The sequence below is a fragment of the Anopheles bellator genome, chromosome 1 (genome assembly GCF_943735745.2).
Source record: "Anopheles bellator chromosome 1, idAnoBellAS_SP24_06.2, whole genome shotgun sequence".
NCBI classification, from domain to species: Eukaryota; Metazoa; Arthropoda; class Insecta; order Diptera; family Culicidae; genus Anopheles; species Anopheles bellator.
This window is the reverse complement of record NC_071285.1, coordinates 50044274-50062978: the sequence shown is the minus strand read 5'-3', so window position 1 is coordinate 50062978 and position 18705 is coordinate 50044274. Positions and strand designations below refer to the sequence as shown.

Sequence of the window (18705 nt, the reverse complement as noted above, 5' to 3'; positions counted from 1 at the left end):
CGGATGCTAATTGAGTGCTTTCCTTGTTTGAAGAAATTAATTTTAGAAGCGCAAAGTATAAACCCGTTGGCCGTCGCCGTGGTACCTACCGGATCGAAGACAAGCATTTGGCAGAGCAGATGTACGGCTTCGTGTGTGGCATGGGTGCTGAGGGTGTAGAGCGCGGACAGGGACGGCGGTTTCGGTGCCCTCCGGAGCATGTGAGTCCGGGCGCCCTCGCACGCATGCCGCATATCCTCGAGCGACGGCGTTCCGAGCAGCTCGGTTATTAGTTCCAGCTACAAGAGAGAGAGAGAGAGAGAGAGAAAGTATAGTTCGCAAACAGATTAGCACCGGAAGTACGCTACGGTGGGTTTGCCAGGTTGTCCGCCTGGCAAACACACAGACAAACACAAAGACACACCTGCTGGACGGGGCTTTGCGCCTGAAATAGGATGCGGCGGCCGAGTAGCTCCCCGAAGATACACCCAACCGACCAGACGTCGACGGCGGCCGAGTAGTGACGGGCGCCCATCAGAATCTCGGGCGCCCGATAGTACTGGGTCACGACTTCCTGTGTCATGTGCTTCGATTGATCCGGTTCCTCGACGCGCGCCAGTCCGAAATCACATATCTACAAAGAGAGAACCAAAAAAACCGGACGGAAACACGTTAGACTGTCGGGTCGGGTCGAGTCGTGTCGGGCGGGCGAGACCCCTTTCGAGCGCACCACTTACCTTCAGGACACAGTTGCTGTTTACCAGCAGGTTGCCGGGCTTGATGTCACGGTGCAGGATGCGCGCCGAGTGTAGGTACTTCAGACCGCGCAGGATCTGATACAGGAACACTTTGATGTGGTCGGCGGACAGGTGCTGCGGCGAAACGATGATTTTGTGCAAATCCGACTGAAGCAGCTCCGTAATCACGTAGCTGTGGTTTCGAGGCGGGTGGGCGAGTTAAGGAAAATTTCATCGTCGAACAAGAGAAAACAATCGTGTAACTTATTATGCGGCCGCCGTTTGCTTTCTTAACCGAACTGTGGTGTGTAACGACTGGTGACCAGCAACGACCTTGTGGGAATCCCTGACGGTCTGGTCCTTCGAAAGACGTTGTCGGAGGAAAGTTTGGCAGAACCCTTCCAACTAAAGTAAAACTAAGGATTAAACAATGTCCATGCTTCACTCTATGCGCAGCGTGTAGTCGTCGGCCCTATAATGAGATCATAGTCTCGGTTGTTTATCGTCCAGTTTTTGCTTCTCTCTTTCTCTCTCTCTGGTCACCGATCTCTGCAGACGGGTGGAAGTGACATCAAGACGACGATTATTTTTCCAACTGAGCCACAATGTCTCGTCGATACCTCTTGGACCTTCGCCAGCCAGCCAGCCAGCCCAGCCCTTTCTGAGCCCACGTCAAACGTCACCACCGTCGCGCAGGAGACGGTGGCGGTGTCGAAAGCTAAACTACGCACCAGTATCGTGGCGGTGACGGTGTGACTGTGATTTGCGGTTGTTTAGCAGCAGAACGACAGTGTCGCCGGCCAAATCTCGCACATCTCGCTCGATTACGGCTCCCTGGTGTCGATGTCCTTGCGCGCCCTCGGACGCAGAGAAAGAGAGAGAGAGGAAAAAAGACCGCAAAAAAAGTTGCATCGTTTCCGTTCCGATGGCAAATCCTTCAGACAACAATGGCTTCACAGACGCCACCACCGGAGCGGGGACAAAGACATTTTCCAGACATTTTGATCCACCGGATGGGTGTGTGTGGCTGTTGTTCGCTCCCTTCTGGCTGGGCTGAGCACGGAAGCAGCGAAAAAAAGGGGTAATCGGTACGGCCATCGAGGGTATTACTCGCTAAATTCATCACCCGTCTGTGTTTATCGGGACAACGGGTCGCCGAGATGTGGGACCACAGACACACAGCGCGCTGGCTGGTAAATTGCATCCATTAATCAAATGAGAACTTGAGTAAGCCAACACCCGTAGCACCCCGGTCACGCCAATCCGTACAACTACTCCGGTGGCTCTTGTTAACTAAGTGGGGAGTTCTTAAGAAAGCAACTCTCGGTCGCCATCTAAAGTCCACAGAAAGTAAGCTCACGAAAGAGGAAGGCTTTCGGCCTCGAAAGAGCTGGACATTGAACTTCCTTCCCGGAAGTTCATAAATTTCTTTCCCGCATGTGTCCCGGGGCGCTCACAAACGAGTCAGGGCGACCACCGGAAGATGGTTCCACAAACCATTTTAGTAGCAAAGAAAAGAATCGAAATAATCGAAGACTAATTTCTGGTGCGTGGTCAAGTTTGGTCCGATTTTCCGACCCTGGTCTCAGTGAACGGACGGTGCGGTGCGCATTCCGTTATCTCCGTTCCGAGTCCGGGTGTCCTTGAACGGTTGTTACGAAGCCCTCGTGACCTCCCCCGGGGGGAGAGTCGTCTCAGCATGAAATCACCCCCGGGCGGGCTGAAATGAATTGTCCCCGGGAAGCTTCGATCGGCGATGTTAAATAGACACGATAGACGAATAATAAAAAAAAGGACACACAACGGACGACGACCGTTGAGGGCTGTCGGGCGCGCACGTCAGTGGAATATTATGCAAAGAAAAACAACTCTCGCGCATTTCGCCTTTTTCGAGGAATCACTCGCAGCACAATCTCCTCGCATGTTCGGAGGACATGGTTTTGACAATTTAAATATTGGAACAATATACTTCCCTCAAAGACATCCTTTTTGCAGTAATAAAGCGAACGGGAATCTTAATTTTGCGCGCGCCTTGCGATTTGTTTCTGGCCTTCCCTAGCACAACGCAAGCCAATATTTTTGAGGCAGTGCTGGCCAAAGCTACAAAAGTTGACCAACAATGCTCGGTAAGTTCGGCCGGCAAAACACCATGCTAAGTTCCACCAGGACACGACGGGGCTCATTAGCCGTAAGGCGTGACGTCGCATTGCCATGAATAATTCACAGAATCGGCACGGCAAGGAGACACAGTTCTCGGGCTCCTCCTTGTTGGCTGCGGATACACACGGCGGAGAAACTTTCTCCCCAAAGTCCCCGGGAATCTCCAGGTGAGAGAACCGGAACCCAGAGCGGCAAACGGTGGCAGTCGAGAGTCGCGTCGAGTTTCCGGCCCACGACGTTTGTTTTCCCATTGGTAGCGGTGGCGCAAACTTTTGCGACGGGCGTCTCAACCTCAGCTCTGAAGTGTTGGCGTTGGAAAGTTGGTGCCAGTTTGGGACATATTTTACCAAGATTTAACGGGCGCACGCTGACTGGTAAGCAAGTTACTTTGAGTAACTTACTGCAGGAGATTACATCTCGTCGCGCATGTTGTAGCTTTTTTTTCTAAACTCACTTAAATAATGGAAACATTTCAACGAATTGAATGAATGTGAATTGCGGTATTAAACGGACAGGAATGGAACACTTTGAAGAAAACTCCCCAAGGTGCACCGTAATCATACGAAGTCACGGACAGGACGTGGTGGTCCCGCGTCCGCCCGGGCGTTCGGAATGTTAATTTCCTGTCCAATAAAGGCTTGGTGAGTGTAACGCAGCGGGTGGTGGCCGCCACAGAAACCCACAATCATTTTCAGCTGCGAAACATTCTTCCATCCTTTCCGGTGTCTGGGAAGTGGTTAGACGATGATTAAATAATCCCACTGCAGAGAGAAGAAGCATGTTCTGCGGTGCGGCCTCTGTGTGGGGCTCATATACAAACACACCGAGCTCGGGTGGGTTCCGGAAAGCGGCTTGGCCAAAAATATAGGGAGCTTGAGTTTTTGTTGTTGAAAAGGATACATTTCCTGGAAGAAATCCAAGTGCGGCGGCTGTAGAATATCCAGTGCAGAGAGAACCTGAAAAGGAGAGCATGAGAAAAGAGTGTTAAAATATGCATTCAAAGCGCGAGAGGTAGTGACCGAGGCAACGGCCGCATAAGCTGCGAATCGCGGCTGTGGCACTGTTGATCCGGTTGCGGTCAGCAGTAATTTCATATCGAAGGAAGCCCGGATTCCGAAAGCGATCGATCGGGGGTCCCTGCCCGCCCGTCCGAGGGGGGTGTCACAGCATAACAATCGTGCCCGAATGGCTCTATTTCGTCGCCCATCGCCGATGACAGCGACCCCTGTTCCCATTCTCTAACCATCGCTACCGCGATCCGTCGTCAACTCGAGCGCGATTGCTTCGGAGCTTGACTCAGCAAATATCGAACGGCCTCGCATTAAGAGTGCCGACGACGACGACGATGATGATGATGCACCACGGAATGCGACGACAGTGCAGAAAAAACCGGGGAAGCGCCCGATACGAGACCGAAGAGGAACGGACCGGCGGATGAGTCAAACGAACGTCTCGAAGTGGCGTGGGAACTTTGACATTAGCTGATGGCAAAGGCGATGTCGAGGCGAATCGCATGCCACCCGTTAGTCGGCACACGGCGGGGGCTAGCCACAGGGGCGCGGTGCCGCGTTTGCGATTCGCCGACGACGCCGACGACACGGTTCCGAGAGGATTATTGGACCGCAAACAGTAGGGCCAGATAGAGGCCAGAGTGGGCGCAATGAAAGGGCGCGTCGTTATGATGTTTGATGCCACTTTGCCCATGTTTCGCGCCATATTGGCAGTGTACCCGCTCTGTTGGCCCCACAGTGCGCAGCACGGAAAGTGAAGTTAATCGTTTGTATAATGATTATCTTCCGGGAAAAGCCGATAAGTGCCGTAGTAGGATGACAGGACTTTCGAGATTAAGTTCCGTTAATGGAATAATTAAACAAAATAGGTAGCGCTCCATGCGGTTGAAGTTGGTGGGGAGCTAAAGAGATATGGTAGTGGGTCACAAAACAGTTCCGAATATAACTTGAAATAAGGTCATACATTTGTAGGCTTTTTAGAGCTATTCGTTTGCGTTATGAGTTGGGTGACGTAATAATTTCACCAAAGTTCACAAAAAAATAGTCCCAAACCCATTTCGAAAGCACAGTTTTCATCTCCCAAAAAAGCTCTATTATTTTCTAACTCCATTATTAAATAGAACGAACGGAGCCGTATTAAAGCCAAAACGATTCTGTTGTGTGCCAATATCGAAAAGAAGTGAAAGCAAACGGTGCAAGTGCAAACTGTGCACTGTCCGAATTGTGCAGTGTGTGCAGAAGGTTGCCTCAGGCAACGGTGCGGTTAGGTTTCGGATGGCGTATATGCTCATGTTGCAATCATGTAGCATACTCAAATGTGGAGGGGTTTTTTGGGTTGGCCAGCTGTTTCGAAATGATTGCAAACTGTCGCATGATTAACGACTTTTGAAATATTGGCTACCACCGTTTGATGCCGGATGCACTGTAGCGCAATCGACTGGCAACCGAGTTCATATGTTCAGAGTGAACAGAAATAACACTTCTACTCTGCTTCTATTGCATTCATTTTTCCTTATTTCTTTGCAAACCTTTTTAAAACATATTGTTGAATTATCATCCTGAACATTATTAGCCAGAAATGCAACATTTTTTTCAAAGGACCCTTGAAGACGTGATAGATTAAAATGGGTATTGGGCGAAATATGGAAGTCAACGGTGATTGATACTCTTCCTTCCGGATCTCTTCTAACGTCTACCTAATATTCTGCTAATATTAATATTTTATATTATGTAATAGAAGTGGAAAATAAATTCGACATTTTTGTGTAATGACACAAATCATTGGAAAATGATTATGGGGATCGTAATAACGTTGGTTTGGCTGGTAGGCAGATAATGCAACCACGACAGGGAATGCATTAGGCAACATTTGGCGCATTTTTGATAAACGACATGTAAATATATCGTATACAGCCCGGTGCACCACAATGCGGCGCGCTGCACACACGTGTGCGACCCCGAGAGCTCCTTTTGCATAATGTCGACATACTGTGGCGCACAGTTCACACTGCAAATGAAATGGCCAGCGCGCCAGAGGCCAACCCACGCTGCTCGCCAGTTGGCAATAGTGGCGCGTGTGATTTATCAAACGAGAAACACAAAAAGCTGGCCGGCAGCATAATAAATGCAAAAGATATGATCGAGCCACCAGAAGCGACACCTTCCGGGAAAGGGGCCACAAATCCGTAGCGCGCGGTTAGAATTTTGGCACACATTTCGGTGGTTCCAAAGTGCATTGCTAACCTCTCGCGCCGCGCGCCCACGTCGAATGCAATTAGTTCGTTCGGAAACGGAAACGAGAGCCCTCACGAAAATGCAACGGGAGAAGAAAAAAACCGTTTAACAATTCGCGATTCGCGCGGTCATAAACCAACCAACAACCCCCAACCGGGCGGTGTTTTCCCGGGCGGCCAGTCAACCAGTTGTTGTTGTGGCCAGCAGCGGCCGGTCGTTTAACACAATGTCCGCGCATTTCCATACACATTTTCACAACCCCGCGCGTTAACGTGCCACCCATTTTCGTGGCCGCCGTAGCCGCCCCACACAGATTTTCCACGTCCCGGGCGGAACTTTGAAATGGAATGCACGTCACACGCCGCATGCCAGCAGCACGTGGTGTGGTGATGCTGCAAAAAAGTGCAAACCGGCGCGCAGCGCCGAGGAACAATAGGCGATGAGAAAGGCACACAAAAGCACAACGGGCGCCGCTCGCCCTGCCTGTGACTATTCATTTGTCTCCCAGAGCCAGCTCAGCGCATAGAACCAGGCTCTGCTGTGGCAGGCTAGAACATTGCTGCATTTATGCTGCGCGCACGTGATATGGGGAAGGAAAAAAAAGGGAAATTGCTTTGCAGCCGAAAAAAAGAACGACCATAAGCGAAAAGAATGGCGCCCTCGCTCGCAGCCAATGGCAAGCAAAATAACGTTGCTTCCGGGCGGTGCCCCCTTTATGATTTATGTATCGTGGCCACCGGAGTTTATTAGGCAACTTTTCCGTTGCTGGATGGACTTGGCTTGGGTAGTGTGCGATGAACGATAAGGCAGAGATTGAGTTTCAGGTGGCGAGAAGACCGCTGACCGCACCCCGCAACCATGGCGTAGTGCCTTGTGACCAACACCAGCTCTCGGCAGTTCAACATCGACTGTGGCCTCCTCATGGTGAAGTGATTGTTTTGCGCCTTCGCAAGCAAATCTTACTGAGGGGCCTGGGCTTTACTTCTTCGCTCAGCCCCCGTCTGCGATGCAAATTTTTCACAATCACCAATGGCTGCTGGCCGGTTTGTTTTGCAATTACGCTCTCGGCTCCGGGGGTCTTCCGGCGACAGTTACTTGGCGAAGCCACCAAGTTTAGAGATTGGTGAGCGCATTCGAGGCGCACGCGTTGGGAGTGTGTAAACACAGCGCAACATTACATTTTCCGTAATTCGAAGGGCATAACTTTCCGTTTTATCTTGACGCCAGCAGCACGCGCGCACCCACACAATCACGGTCGTCGGATCAGGATGCTGGCTGACTGGCATTATTCATCATAGCACCGAAGACCGAGAGGCGTGCGATAGACGAGCCCGCGATGATGATGAGGCCGATGAGGCCCACTCACTCACGACTTTATTCTTCATTAATCATCGCGAGGTTTGCTCGCGAGCTGGAAACAGGTTTTCCGCTCTCCTGTGGCCGTGGCGATATGACTAGGCGGCGTCAGCAGGCGGCCAATTAATATTCCAAAAATCCCGCCACTGGTGGCTACATGAAGCTACACAAGGAAGTGCAGCCCGGGAAGCTATCCAGCTTCGCTTACCACAAAAAGAGGGCTTAGTTTAACGGGCGGGGGTTAATAAGTTGAACGGATCCTCGGCAACGATCCTCTCGTGGGCGCATTTAATGCGTTGGAAAGTGCATCGGTGGCTTAAATGCTAAGTCACGCGCAACGCCAGAGAGCCGAGGCGAAGAGGAGTTATTCCTCTGGTGACCCATCCAGTAACTATCAGGTGACACATTAAGCACGCCCGCTTCCGTTCCACAGGAAGCAGCCACTTAAGCCGCGCTCGCCGACCACAAAAGGGCTACCGGAAAGTGGGCGCGCGCTGGCGCCACGGCGAGGCGTGACTTGATGATTGGCTCACGCAGCTACGTAAGCTCTTTTTAGCACCACTGGGCTGAAAAGTCCCGAGTCTAAGAAAGAAAGTGCGTTTTTTGATGATCAAAATTCCAGCCTCATGGCCAAATGCTCCTGGCCTTGGTCAAAAGACTTTCTCATGGCCAAATGCTCCTTAAATAAGTTTTTTTCATAGCTTTACAATGTAAGCTAACTCACGCCACTTTACTTTTCGATCATTCAAAACGATGTTGTTGATTTTAAAAAAAATGTTTTCTGGTGTTACTTTCTCATTTGATTTCCCTTTGCATTCTACATCATAGATGTCTCTACGACCATTTTCGTCAGCAAATCAACATTTTATTATTGCCTCTGATGGAGCGGAGTCCTTATGAAATTTCTCCAGCCATTACTTCTGTTGGACGGTGTTTTTCCCATCCAGTAGAATATCATGAAATATTAACAGCTTTCTTTCTTTCAATAAGACTGGCCACCATCGTTGTGCTAGGCTCGAGATTTTTCAGCCGATGTGTTATCTATAGACCCTAACTTGGAGTACTGTGATGCGCCGCCGATTGTGGTCGCCCTCGAAAAACGTGGCATGTCCTTGAAAAGCGCACGGATTTTATCGCCCCCAATTTGTCTCGTTTTCGATAGCCAACTACGACCATCATCACCAGAGCATAAATATGTTACTCTCGGCATGTGTCACACCGGGAATCGATACGACCGGTGGCTTACACTACACATCACTCCGGCGGAAGGTGGCGCAATCGATACTTGATAGCCCAACGATGTGAGAGATCCCCGTCGTTTAAGCGCGGTCGGCGGGGCTCACCCGTTTCCCAACCGGACCTGCCTAATGATGCTCCATAATTACTACACCCATTAGGGGCGAGAACTCACTAGAGTTTCGGTTTTGGGAAATATCGTTGGGTTCTGGACATTTCGTGCCTCTTTGTGTCGGCTCGGTCTGTCGGATCATTTCCACCTTTCCACGACAGACTTGCGTACGGCACGCGGGCGCACGCCTGCCTTCAACCGTGACTCCCTGGGGGTGTGATCTCAATCGCTGGGTCTTTGTGTGGCCTGCGTTAAGGGACCCAGGAAGTTATTTTTGTATCACAATCACAATCACACGGTATCTGGCCAGAGCGAGAGAGCTTCTGGAATGTGTCATTTAATGGAAGGGTATAATTTATGGTTGCTTCTGTGCGCACACACGAAGCATAAACCATAATCGAGAGACGTCACGCCGTGTTGCGAGTTTTGAAACACACGGCAACCGGGGTTTCGATCGGTTCGAACACACGATCGATTGGCGGCGAATCGAATAAATCATTCCAACTTCCAGGCACGCTGCTGCTGTAACGCCAGCTCGATTCCGGGCGATCGGTGGAAAAGTTGTTACGAAATTGGATTATTCATCCCCACAGCAGGCAGGCAGGCAGGCAGCAGGAAACTTCTCTCCGTCGCTGGATGCAACCCTACCGCAACGGGGCAAAACACGTTAATCGATTGCAGGCTATTTTCAGATCCGCTTTCCAGATCTGACTTCTAGCCGAAGCTCCCCGCACAGCACTGCCGCTGCCCATTAACCCAATTCGGGATGCGCGCTGCCTCCGGAGCTTCGTTAGAATGCACCAGACCAGAGCGGTGTTCCCTTGCAGACGATGCACTTCCTCAGATACAGATGGAGGTGCCTCTTTTCGAGAGCCTCATCCATCAATCTGTGGGCAGCCACACAGTTTGCCAACGATTGATGGCCCGGCCACGATGCCATTATGGTTGAGGTGAAACAATAGACTCGAAAAAGAGCGTCCTTATAATAATGGCGAAAGAAAGTTCCCAGTAACTGGCGACCTTCGCGCGCAGCTTCCGGACCCCGTTTCTTCCGGGAAAATCCCTGTTTCTTGTTTCTGCCAGAGCTCAACGGTGTCACTGGCGGGCGGATTAAAATCATCTTCAGCGAAACGAAGCGAAAGGACACGCTCGTTGCGCAATACACACGCCACCACCGTCAGCCAAGTGACGACGCGGCGGAAAATGGACCGCCCCAAGCCCCAGCACCCTGGACACTTTTTAATTAAAAACTTTTTCCACTCGTAAGGGGCTCCCTCCTTCGTCCCCGGGGTGATGCTGGTCGTCGGGATACTTACGTTTTCGTGCTTGAAGAAACAGAGCATCTTCAGCTCGCGAAACACGCGCTTCGAGGAAACGAGCGACTGGAACACGTTGGGCAGCTTCTTGAGTGCGACCCGACGCCCATCGCGCGGATCGGTGACAGCCCTGCGGAGAGAGAGTAAAAAAAAGGGAAACCGGAAACCGGGTGGTTAGAAAAATTAGTGTAACCGGGGCGACGGATGAATAACGCGGGGAGCAGCAGTGTGAACGGGGGGGCCACCACTTTGTGCGAGTCCTTTTTTCCCACGACCGACCGGTAATCGATACGGCACTAGGGGCGATACTTGGAAGTAACTTAGCCGAACCACGGCCGATTGCTCTCCCGCGGAATGCTGTTGAATGCCCAAAAACGGCACGATAAGAGCCAGCAAGATATCAACGAAATTCTTAGCTACTAAAAATAGAACTCATCTTTGATATTACTGAAGAAAACTGTCATCTCGTAAAGGTGTAAAGCCCAAGTCGCAACGTAAAATGACAATGCCTTCGGGATTTCTAGCACACTTTTCCGTACCGCGCCGATGACGTATTGGTGTTGATTGAATATTTATCGAACAGGTCATCAGTCGTTTGCAGTATTGTGGACCCTCGCTACACCAAAGTTTATAGATAAATTTTGATCACTTCGACGTAGAGTCCGGCTCAGTGATGTTGCGAAAAACTATGTAACCACACCATGATCCCACCCACAAACTGAGCAAATGTTGCAACGCAACCAAATTCCACTAACTTTGCGGGTGCGACTTTTAAGAAATTCCAACGCAAATGAAGCAATGGCAATCAAATTGTTAATTGGATTGGAAGACACGGTCCCCGGCACTTGGTGGTGGTGGCAGGCACGGCTTGTTAGTTGCCGTGTCGGCCCGAATTGACCATTCAGCATTCCATTGGGGACGTGGACGACGCGGGCACGACCGGTCAATCAGCAGCAGTGACTTAGAATGGGAGCACGCCAAATAGCTTCACGACATCAGCCAGCCAGCCATTGGGCGAGATGGTTGGTGGGTCATTGAATGACTCTTCCCAGCAGCAGTCGCGCAGCAGAACAGTTGAATTGCAGGTTGGAATGTAAATTTCTTGGCTGCATTTTACTTATGCTCGATGTTGAGCCCTCCTTCTTTTAACGGAGCTATCGTCGATCGGGCGGGCAGGGTCGACATTCTCTCACGGAGCAGTGGCGAACTTGTCCGAATTAGTGTTATTGGAAGATCTTCGAGTCCCAACAACATTGCCATTTAGTTCCCTCTAAAGATGTGCGAGGTGGTGTTGCCTAACTCCAGCGGCTCACTGTGCGCGTCTCGAACACGTGACACGGTGAACGGGGCCGAAGTTTAATTCAATTCAAATCTTGATGCACGTCAGTGTCGTGCCCGTTACGGAGACGTGCGCAGGCCGGGGTATGGTGTACGTTCGGCGGCGGCGGCGACTCCGCGTCATCGTTGACGTCGACGAATCCCCACAGACATCGTCAACACTGGCCGGATGTACCCACCGGCACCAGGAGAGAGCTGCTGACGGGCTGCTGACTCGAAGGCCGTCCCCACGAGGAATAAGCTCCTCTTACCAACTATTAAGCGCACTGTTTCCTCCGGAGGAGGCGTGACGAACCGAATAAGCTGCCAGTCAGTCAGTCAGTCGCCCACTGGAGGGACACCGCGAGCGAGCCTGGCAGGACTACGCGAAGGATATTCGAATCACTTCAGTGCGATGGACGACCACCGACCGAAGGTGAAGCCCAAAATAGAACCGGCTGGATCAGAGCCTTGGACTGACTAACACAGAACCGTCATCGTCCTGCGTGCCGCTGACGGTGGCTAATTTCATTTACACCTTTAATTTTCCTACAAATAGCACCCCGGCGGTGCACGGACGAAACTAGAGCGCGTCTGATGGGCAACGGTTTTCACCGAGAGTTCACCATGGCGCTAGGGGCCTTGGTTGTAGCCTTTTTTTCTGCGTCGTTCCCAACTGGAATCCAACCGGGGACGACACGATGTGGTTGCAAGCGCTCTTCGAAGCAAGTTCCGGTAGCTTTTCCGGTCGGTAGGAAATTAGAATAAACAGCGCCACTCTCGCACTCACCATCTCTCTGGTGGTGGCGGTAAGGGCCTTATTTAGCTCGCCAGGCGCAATAATAAATGATGACGCAAATGGCGGTGTAATGAAATATTTTTCGTTCTCTTCCTCTTTTTTCTTCGTTGGCGGGTAGTTCACGAAGGTCCTTAAATAGACGGACACAACGATACACACAAGTGGGACGCCTTTTCTGATGAGTATCTAACATGACAACGAGCGACCATCACCATCATGCGACCACAAACATCATGTAAGCGTCACTCCGCAGAGGACGTCTTCGAACGAAATGGAAGACAGGTTACTAAATAATAAATTCGATTGCCACCGTTGGAATGAGCCCCACTGGGAATGAGACGCATAAACATCACCTCCATGACGAATCCAGATACCGGAGGATTACGTGCCGTGTATGTGCTGCCCCCCATTGAAGGGCAGCGTTTAAACCCAGTCACTTAGCTAAGAACTCTGAGAACGAGGAATTAGTTCGACAAAGTTTTCCGAAGCTAGACTTGTTTACCCTGGACCGAAATGGTAACATTTAAAGTGCACTAAAGCGGTGCGTAGTTACGCTTTAAACTCATGACAAGAAAGATTAAAATAACTTTACCACAAAAATGACCTCACCAATTATCACCCCGCGGTTACCTCGCGGTGGGCTGCAGTTAGCTAGACACATGGTGCGGTGGATGGCCCGGCCCGGTAATTGATGGTCGAAGCTTCGCCCTCTTTACGCAACACACTTGTGCCAACGTGCTCCCAGCAGCATAACGGTGCCATAAACGTGACAACACCTATTACGCGCCACGCTACGTGGACGGTGGACAATTAAAAACAAAAGTAAAACCCTTGGTCGGGAGGCTTCTTCAAAACGCTGCCGGACGGATGGACACGACCGTACAAGGTCCCACCGCAAAAATGCCACACAGATTCCCACCACCAATCGTGGGGAGCCTGAAAAAGGATGCGATCTCGGACTGCTCTCAGGAATTTGCTGACGCCAACGATGAAGAGACGACCTCCCCGTCGGTGGCTGCTGTCGTTCGGCCATCGTTGGTTGCGAGCGCATAAAAACGCTCTTTTAATCTCCTTAAGCTCCCTGCTGTACCTGCTGAGCGACCGAGGAATGCACCAGAAGTCGTCACCATAAAACAGCGCAACACTCCCCGCCGGGCAGCCCCCAACGATGCATCGTTTCGCACAGGAAACGGCACGGATGCCGGGTCATGATCGGGCTAGATCCTGCTGGCGCTGCGAACCACTACGGCGCGTCGTTACCCACCACTTTGATGTTGCGCTTTGCTTTGTGTGCGCCCGCCACAGTTCGGAGCCTCTCGGAGAGTGGGTGAAAAAAGTCGTACTTCAAAGATTCTTCAAAGAAAAGCCACAAAAGCACCGAGAAGCAACCCCGTCGACTCTCGACTTCGATTCTCGTCGTGACGCGCGCACAGCCGGAGAGGGGTATTAGAGTTTGTTTCAGGCACTTCTCGGGCGTCGGGAGGGGTTTTTGTAAATAAAACACAAAATGACCAACTTTGAAAAGTTAATCGGAGCAAGAGTTGTGGATGCTGGCGCGGGAGCGCGCATTAGCGGTGTGATAATCGTGAAAAACACTTCAACAATCAGGCGGCGGGCGCGCGCCCGCGGATACGAAGGATAAGTTTAAAACGGTACTTCACTTCGGAAAAGAAAGCAAACCGGGCAAAGACCGGGCTTCTGGCGCGAACAGGGAAGCAGGAAAAGTGATTGCGTTTTATTGGCCGGGCGGCAGCTATTTTCGCTTGCAGTTTTGCAACGGTTCCAAACTTCACGACCGACTCTTAAGGATAACTTGCAAAAGCGCGGAACTTTCGCCTTCATTCACGCGTCCTCAACCCTGGGAGACGATCTTTTGTTCGATGTTTGTCCGAAGTAACGTGACGTCACGTACCAACAAGGCAACTCAAATAGCACCATTACATAAGCCTTTAAGATTATTACCGTAACTGCAATACTTTCTTGGGTGCCATAACATACATTTAATTTGATGTGGATGAAAACTTGCCAGATGCGCCAAAAATATTGGGTCTTTCGTAAGGTCTTCGACTGCTGATCGGTACATTCTGCTTTGATTTTAGTCATTTGATTTATTCTATCATGACCAGCAGCTGTTTGGGTAACAATAGGTGGAATCCTTAGAATTATTTATTTTTAAGGCACTTCAGAAAAAAATGCTCATGGAATTCAGAAGATGCACGTTTAATAATTATTCGATTGATTGATTTAAGAAATAAAATTAATAAACAGAAGCTAAAAATTCTGCCCTTACTATGGTTTTATGGTTTAGATGATTTAAAATTTATGGTTTATGGTTGGTAATTTATGGTTAGTAAATTTTATGGTTTAGATGATTTAAATCATCCGGTTACTCGCACATCAGATCCGCAGCCTATCAAGTCAATAATTTTGCCCTAAAAAGCTAAAAACATCATAAAGCCCGATATTATGAGGTCACCAAATAGTGGAACTAAATGAACATTATTGTGAAAATGAAAATGAACTTTGAACATTGTTTTAAAAAAGCACGGACACTAACCTCAGAGTACAATGGAACGATTACAAGGAGGACTCGGACAGGCATCCTTTTTTCAATTAAAAACCGTTTCAACGCTTAGACCAACATATTGCCCGAGGCGAATGAACTGTGCGCACTCTCCGCAGCGAGCACGCAACATTCGCATAAAACCCACGCCACGCGGTAAACCGCAATTGAACGAGAGCCATTTACCCAACACGCCGCCCGAACCGAAACGATATTCCGATCCGTGCGTCATCAACGTCGGTCGGTCGTTAAGGAAGTCGATCCTGGCGCGAAGACAGGAAGGTTGTTGCGGGCTGCCACCTACAACCGTGCCGGAGAAAAATCAGCGCCATGCCCTTTGTGCCGATTGTCGTTGATTGCTGGAAACTGAATCATCACGATGCCACCGCAACGGCCACAACAACCACCTCGACCAACACATCCAAAAGAGATCCACATTCCGATAGCGGAAAGGGCACCAACCAGCAGAGGCAGAGCTGGAATCCTTCACCTTGGCCAAACATGTTTCGGACGTCGGACTATCGATCTGCACCACCGTGTGGGCCGCCCGGTGAGTTTTGCGCCTATATGACCGGCGTCGCGCCAGCAACAGCTGGTCCGCGGGTGTTGTAAGTGCGAAAAAAGGGTTTCCCGTAAAATCACCGGTCGTTGCCCACCGAAAAGCTCTTTGGGCGGCCACATAATTAGATTCCGTGCTTGTGGTGTCGACAGAAAGTGGTCGCGAGCACCCCGTCAATAAATAAACTTTCGACACCGTGTCTGTAAACGAGGATCCGGAAAGGAAGCGAATGGCAAGCTGGCTAGCTGGTGGAGACGTTCCAAAGGCATCAAGGGGTCGACACATAATCCTACGTGTTGCCAAACCGAGTGTTCGCGTCTCCGATAGGGTTGATGTGATGATGAAGGGATCATAGTCGACGACAGCCTTCTATAGGTCCGAAACTTCCCGTGGCGACGACATCAGTTCCGGAGGGTTTCACTCTTAAATTCATCCCAAAAACTTTCGACAGGTTTCGAAGCATAGTTTATGACCCCACATACACCCGCTCTACGATTGGTTGAATAGGGGGACGTTGGGGTCATTGATAGCTCCCAACGCAATTCATTTGCCTAATATCTTCATCGCAGCACAAAGGAGAGATTCCTTTCCATTGTTCTAACACGCAAAGTTCACTGGTCGTGTTGGTGGTCTCCACCATGGGAAGCACCGGAAAAAGGACCACAGACTGTGCACCGCCCGTAAGGACGACGACAGGCCACATAATAACAAAGTTGTACCGGAGTCAAGGAAATTCAGTTACCTCCGCGAGACACCAGACAATGATTCCAGATATTCCAGTTCAACGTTTGAACTACTCCAAGACTCCCAGGAAGCTATCGGGACATCAGCACGAATCGAGAGAGAGGTGTAATGACCAAGTTCGATGGCCAAAATCACCGGGCCTCAAAAAGCACAGTATGTTCGATGAATAACGAGATTTCATTTATAACTAATATTAATAACCAATCAATAACTTTTAATTCGTCAAATGCATAAAATGGGATTCGTTTGAAAGAGGAAGAACGTACCCTCCCAAACTATGTTCCTAACATTTAAATATAGCTTAATTTTACACATTTTTAAATGAAATCTCGTTATTTATCGAACATAGTAGTTAATCGAACCAACGCTCCGGTGGAATGCTGCGCCTGTGTCTACCTGCCTGAAGTAATTTGCCCTTCATAACACCCCCAACACGTGTCATTTGTCGTGACACTTTATGACTACCGATCGACGATCCGCCCCTCCCCGGAGTAGAAGCGAGTAGCGGACAAAGGCCGGCGAAGAAGACGTCAGCCCCACCCGGCACCATCCCATGAAGGAGGTCCCGCTGCGCTGTGTTCTTATGCGCCAGAAAGACTGGTTGGCTGATGAAGTAAAGTAGTGATGGCCTGAAAAGTGCTAGTTGGCACAGGGAATACTTTCTGCGGTCGCAAAACTATGTCTGGCAATGATTCACAATGATTTTGTCTCGGTGGCCGGTGGGACAAAGCTGGGCACGGAAGAGTGTCACGATGGCCGAGGTGAGAGCGTGGTCTAATGAATTGCCACTTCGTGGAGTACTGCGCGTCAGCCTTGGGACTGGTGCTGTTTACTTACACCGGACCCGCACACCAAAAGACCTTGATGAGCGCATAAAGGAAAATCTGGTCCGCCTTTGTTGGTTGTCTTCCTCTTCTTGAGTATCACCGTCGTGCGTCATCGCAGTTCGCTGGCGACGAAGACGACGCACGATTTCTTCGATGAAATTTTCACGGATTATCCGCCCGGCCGGTATGCAATAAAACCTTCCGGGGGCGGTGATGGGCCCCCAGCCGGCATCATCCCCCACCGGGGGGCCATTTGCTTTCTTGTGTCTCAAAGAAACCGCATCGGATGGTTGTACGAAATATGGCACCCGAAGGCCGAAGCTGTCGGACGATGAATGTCCCGGCCGAAGGGCATCCTTTGGAACTTCCGGTTGCTGGGTGGATTGGTTTGGGCAGGGTCCTTTGTGTTGTAACTTAATCAGAGCAAACCCCCGAAGATGGTGCTCGTCCAAGACACAAGCTGACCATCACGGCCGCCTGTCCGCCGTCGTCTTCTGGTCTCTGGTGCTCCACCAGTGCGACCTTGATGGGGGAGAGCACACGAAAAGCAAAAACGCAAGCCACGTGCGCTTCCGGTGTCCACGGGAGGAGGAAGAACTCGGTTTCGGTCGGGGAGCGAACCATAAACTAATCGGACGCGTTGTCCCACGGAAACAGGCGACTGGCCGAATTGAATTAGACGGCCGAGGGGTCGTGGTGTCATGATGGTGTGTCTGAGGATGAAGACAGTGGCGCCATCTGTCGCCCACAACAACCAACGGAGCGGTGCATGGAGAGTCGAAATACGCTAAAGCGTTGATACACTCATTTACATTCGGACCTTTGGGTGGGCCACCTCCACCCAGCGGAAAATCAAGACATTTTTTTGTAAAAAAATCAATTTAACGCCCCAAAGAGGCGCGGCACCCCCCGGGAGCAACCTGGTAAATTTATATCCTTCGGCCGGAGTGGACTGGATGTGACGGCATTATCGACTTACAAGAAACACCAAGCGCCAGAGCATGAGCGCTGTGACCAGACTCCGGACCAGCAGACCACCACTCTCGTCCGGTCTTCACCCGGCCACGAGACCACTCGAGACCGTCCACATTCCCCCCCTGTCCCGGGTGCGGAATAATTTGAATTGCAAATCGGTGTAAAATTTCAAAGAGCTTGCGATTTTCACGAAACCACACTCTCCGCGAGAGCGAGCGCCATCGACGCCAGTGACTCCACGCCACTTCTCGCAACTAACGCAGCTCGCTGACTCGCCACTTTAGGAAGAAGTGGTGGAGAACCTTTTAGCCTTCCTCCAATTCGACACAGCCAGCCAGCAAACGGCCCCGAGAGACCGAAACACGGAAAATCTTACTCCCGGGCGAGAATTATTCGAGCAATTAATTTTCGCTCGATTTTAATTTGCGCACCACCCTCACCGCGCGGAGAGAAACTCTAAAGCGACGGCGGAAATCGTCTCGCTTTTTAGGTCTCCACGAGTTCACAGCACCTCGGACCGGACTCGAGGAAATCAACATTAATTATGATTTTTAATGCACTCGAGACAGACAGAGTCCACCCGGGTGAGGGAGCCGAAAGAATCACACCCGAGAAATTGACCGAAGAGAACTTCTCGTTGTCAGGGGCTATGATGTGTCTCGGGTATGTGTTTGATTGATAAAACCGACTGCGAATCGACGGTTCACGGATACGCGCCATAAACAATCGAGCAGTGCAGGGGCGCATCTATCATACCCCACGAGCAACAACAACAAGAAC

The 18705-nt window shown here is 50.6% G+C and overlaps 1 protein-coding gene across 1 annotated transcript in view; it reads right to left on the bottom strand.

The window, feature by feature from the left end:
• Positions 1 to 18705, bottom strand: part of LOC131206134 (serine/threonine-protein kinase NLK) — a 62979-nt gene that overhangs the window by 7813 nt on the left and 36461 nt on the right. Inside the window, exons 2-6 of the mRNA XM_058198555.1 lie at positions 10142 to 10271; positions 3777 to 3832; positions 717 to 909; positions 404 to 613; positions 90 to 278 (exon numbers count right to left, since the gene is read on the bottom strand). Coding sequence (XP_058054538.1) covers positions 90 to 278; positions 404 to 613; positions 717 to 909; positions 3777 to 3832; positions 10142 to 10271 — 778 coding nt within the window. The remainder of the gene's footprint in view (positions 1 to 89; positions 279 to 403; positions 614 to 716; positions 910 to 3776; positions 3833 to 10141; positions 10272 to 18705) is intronic.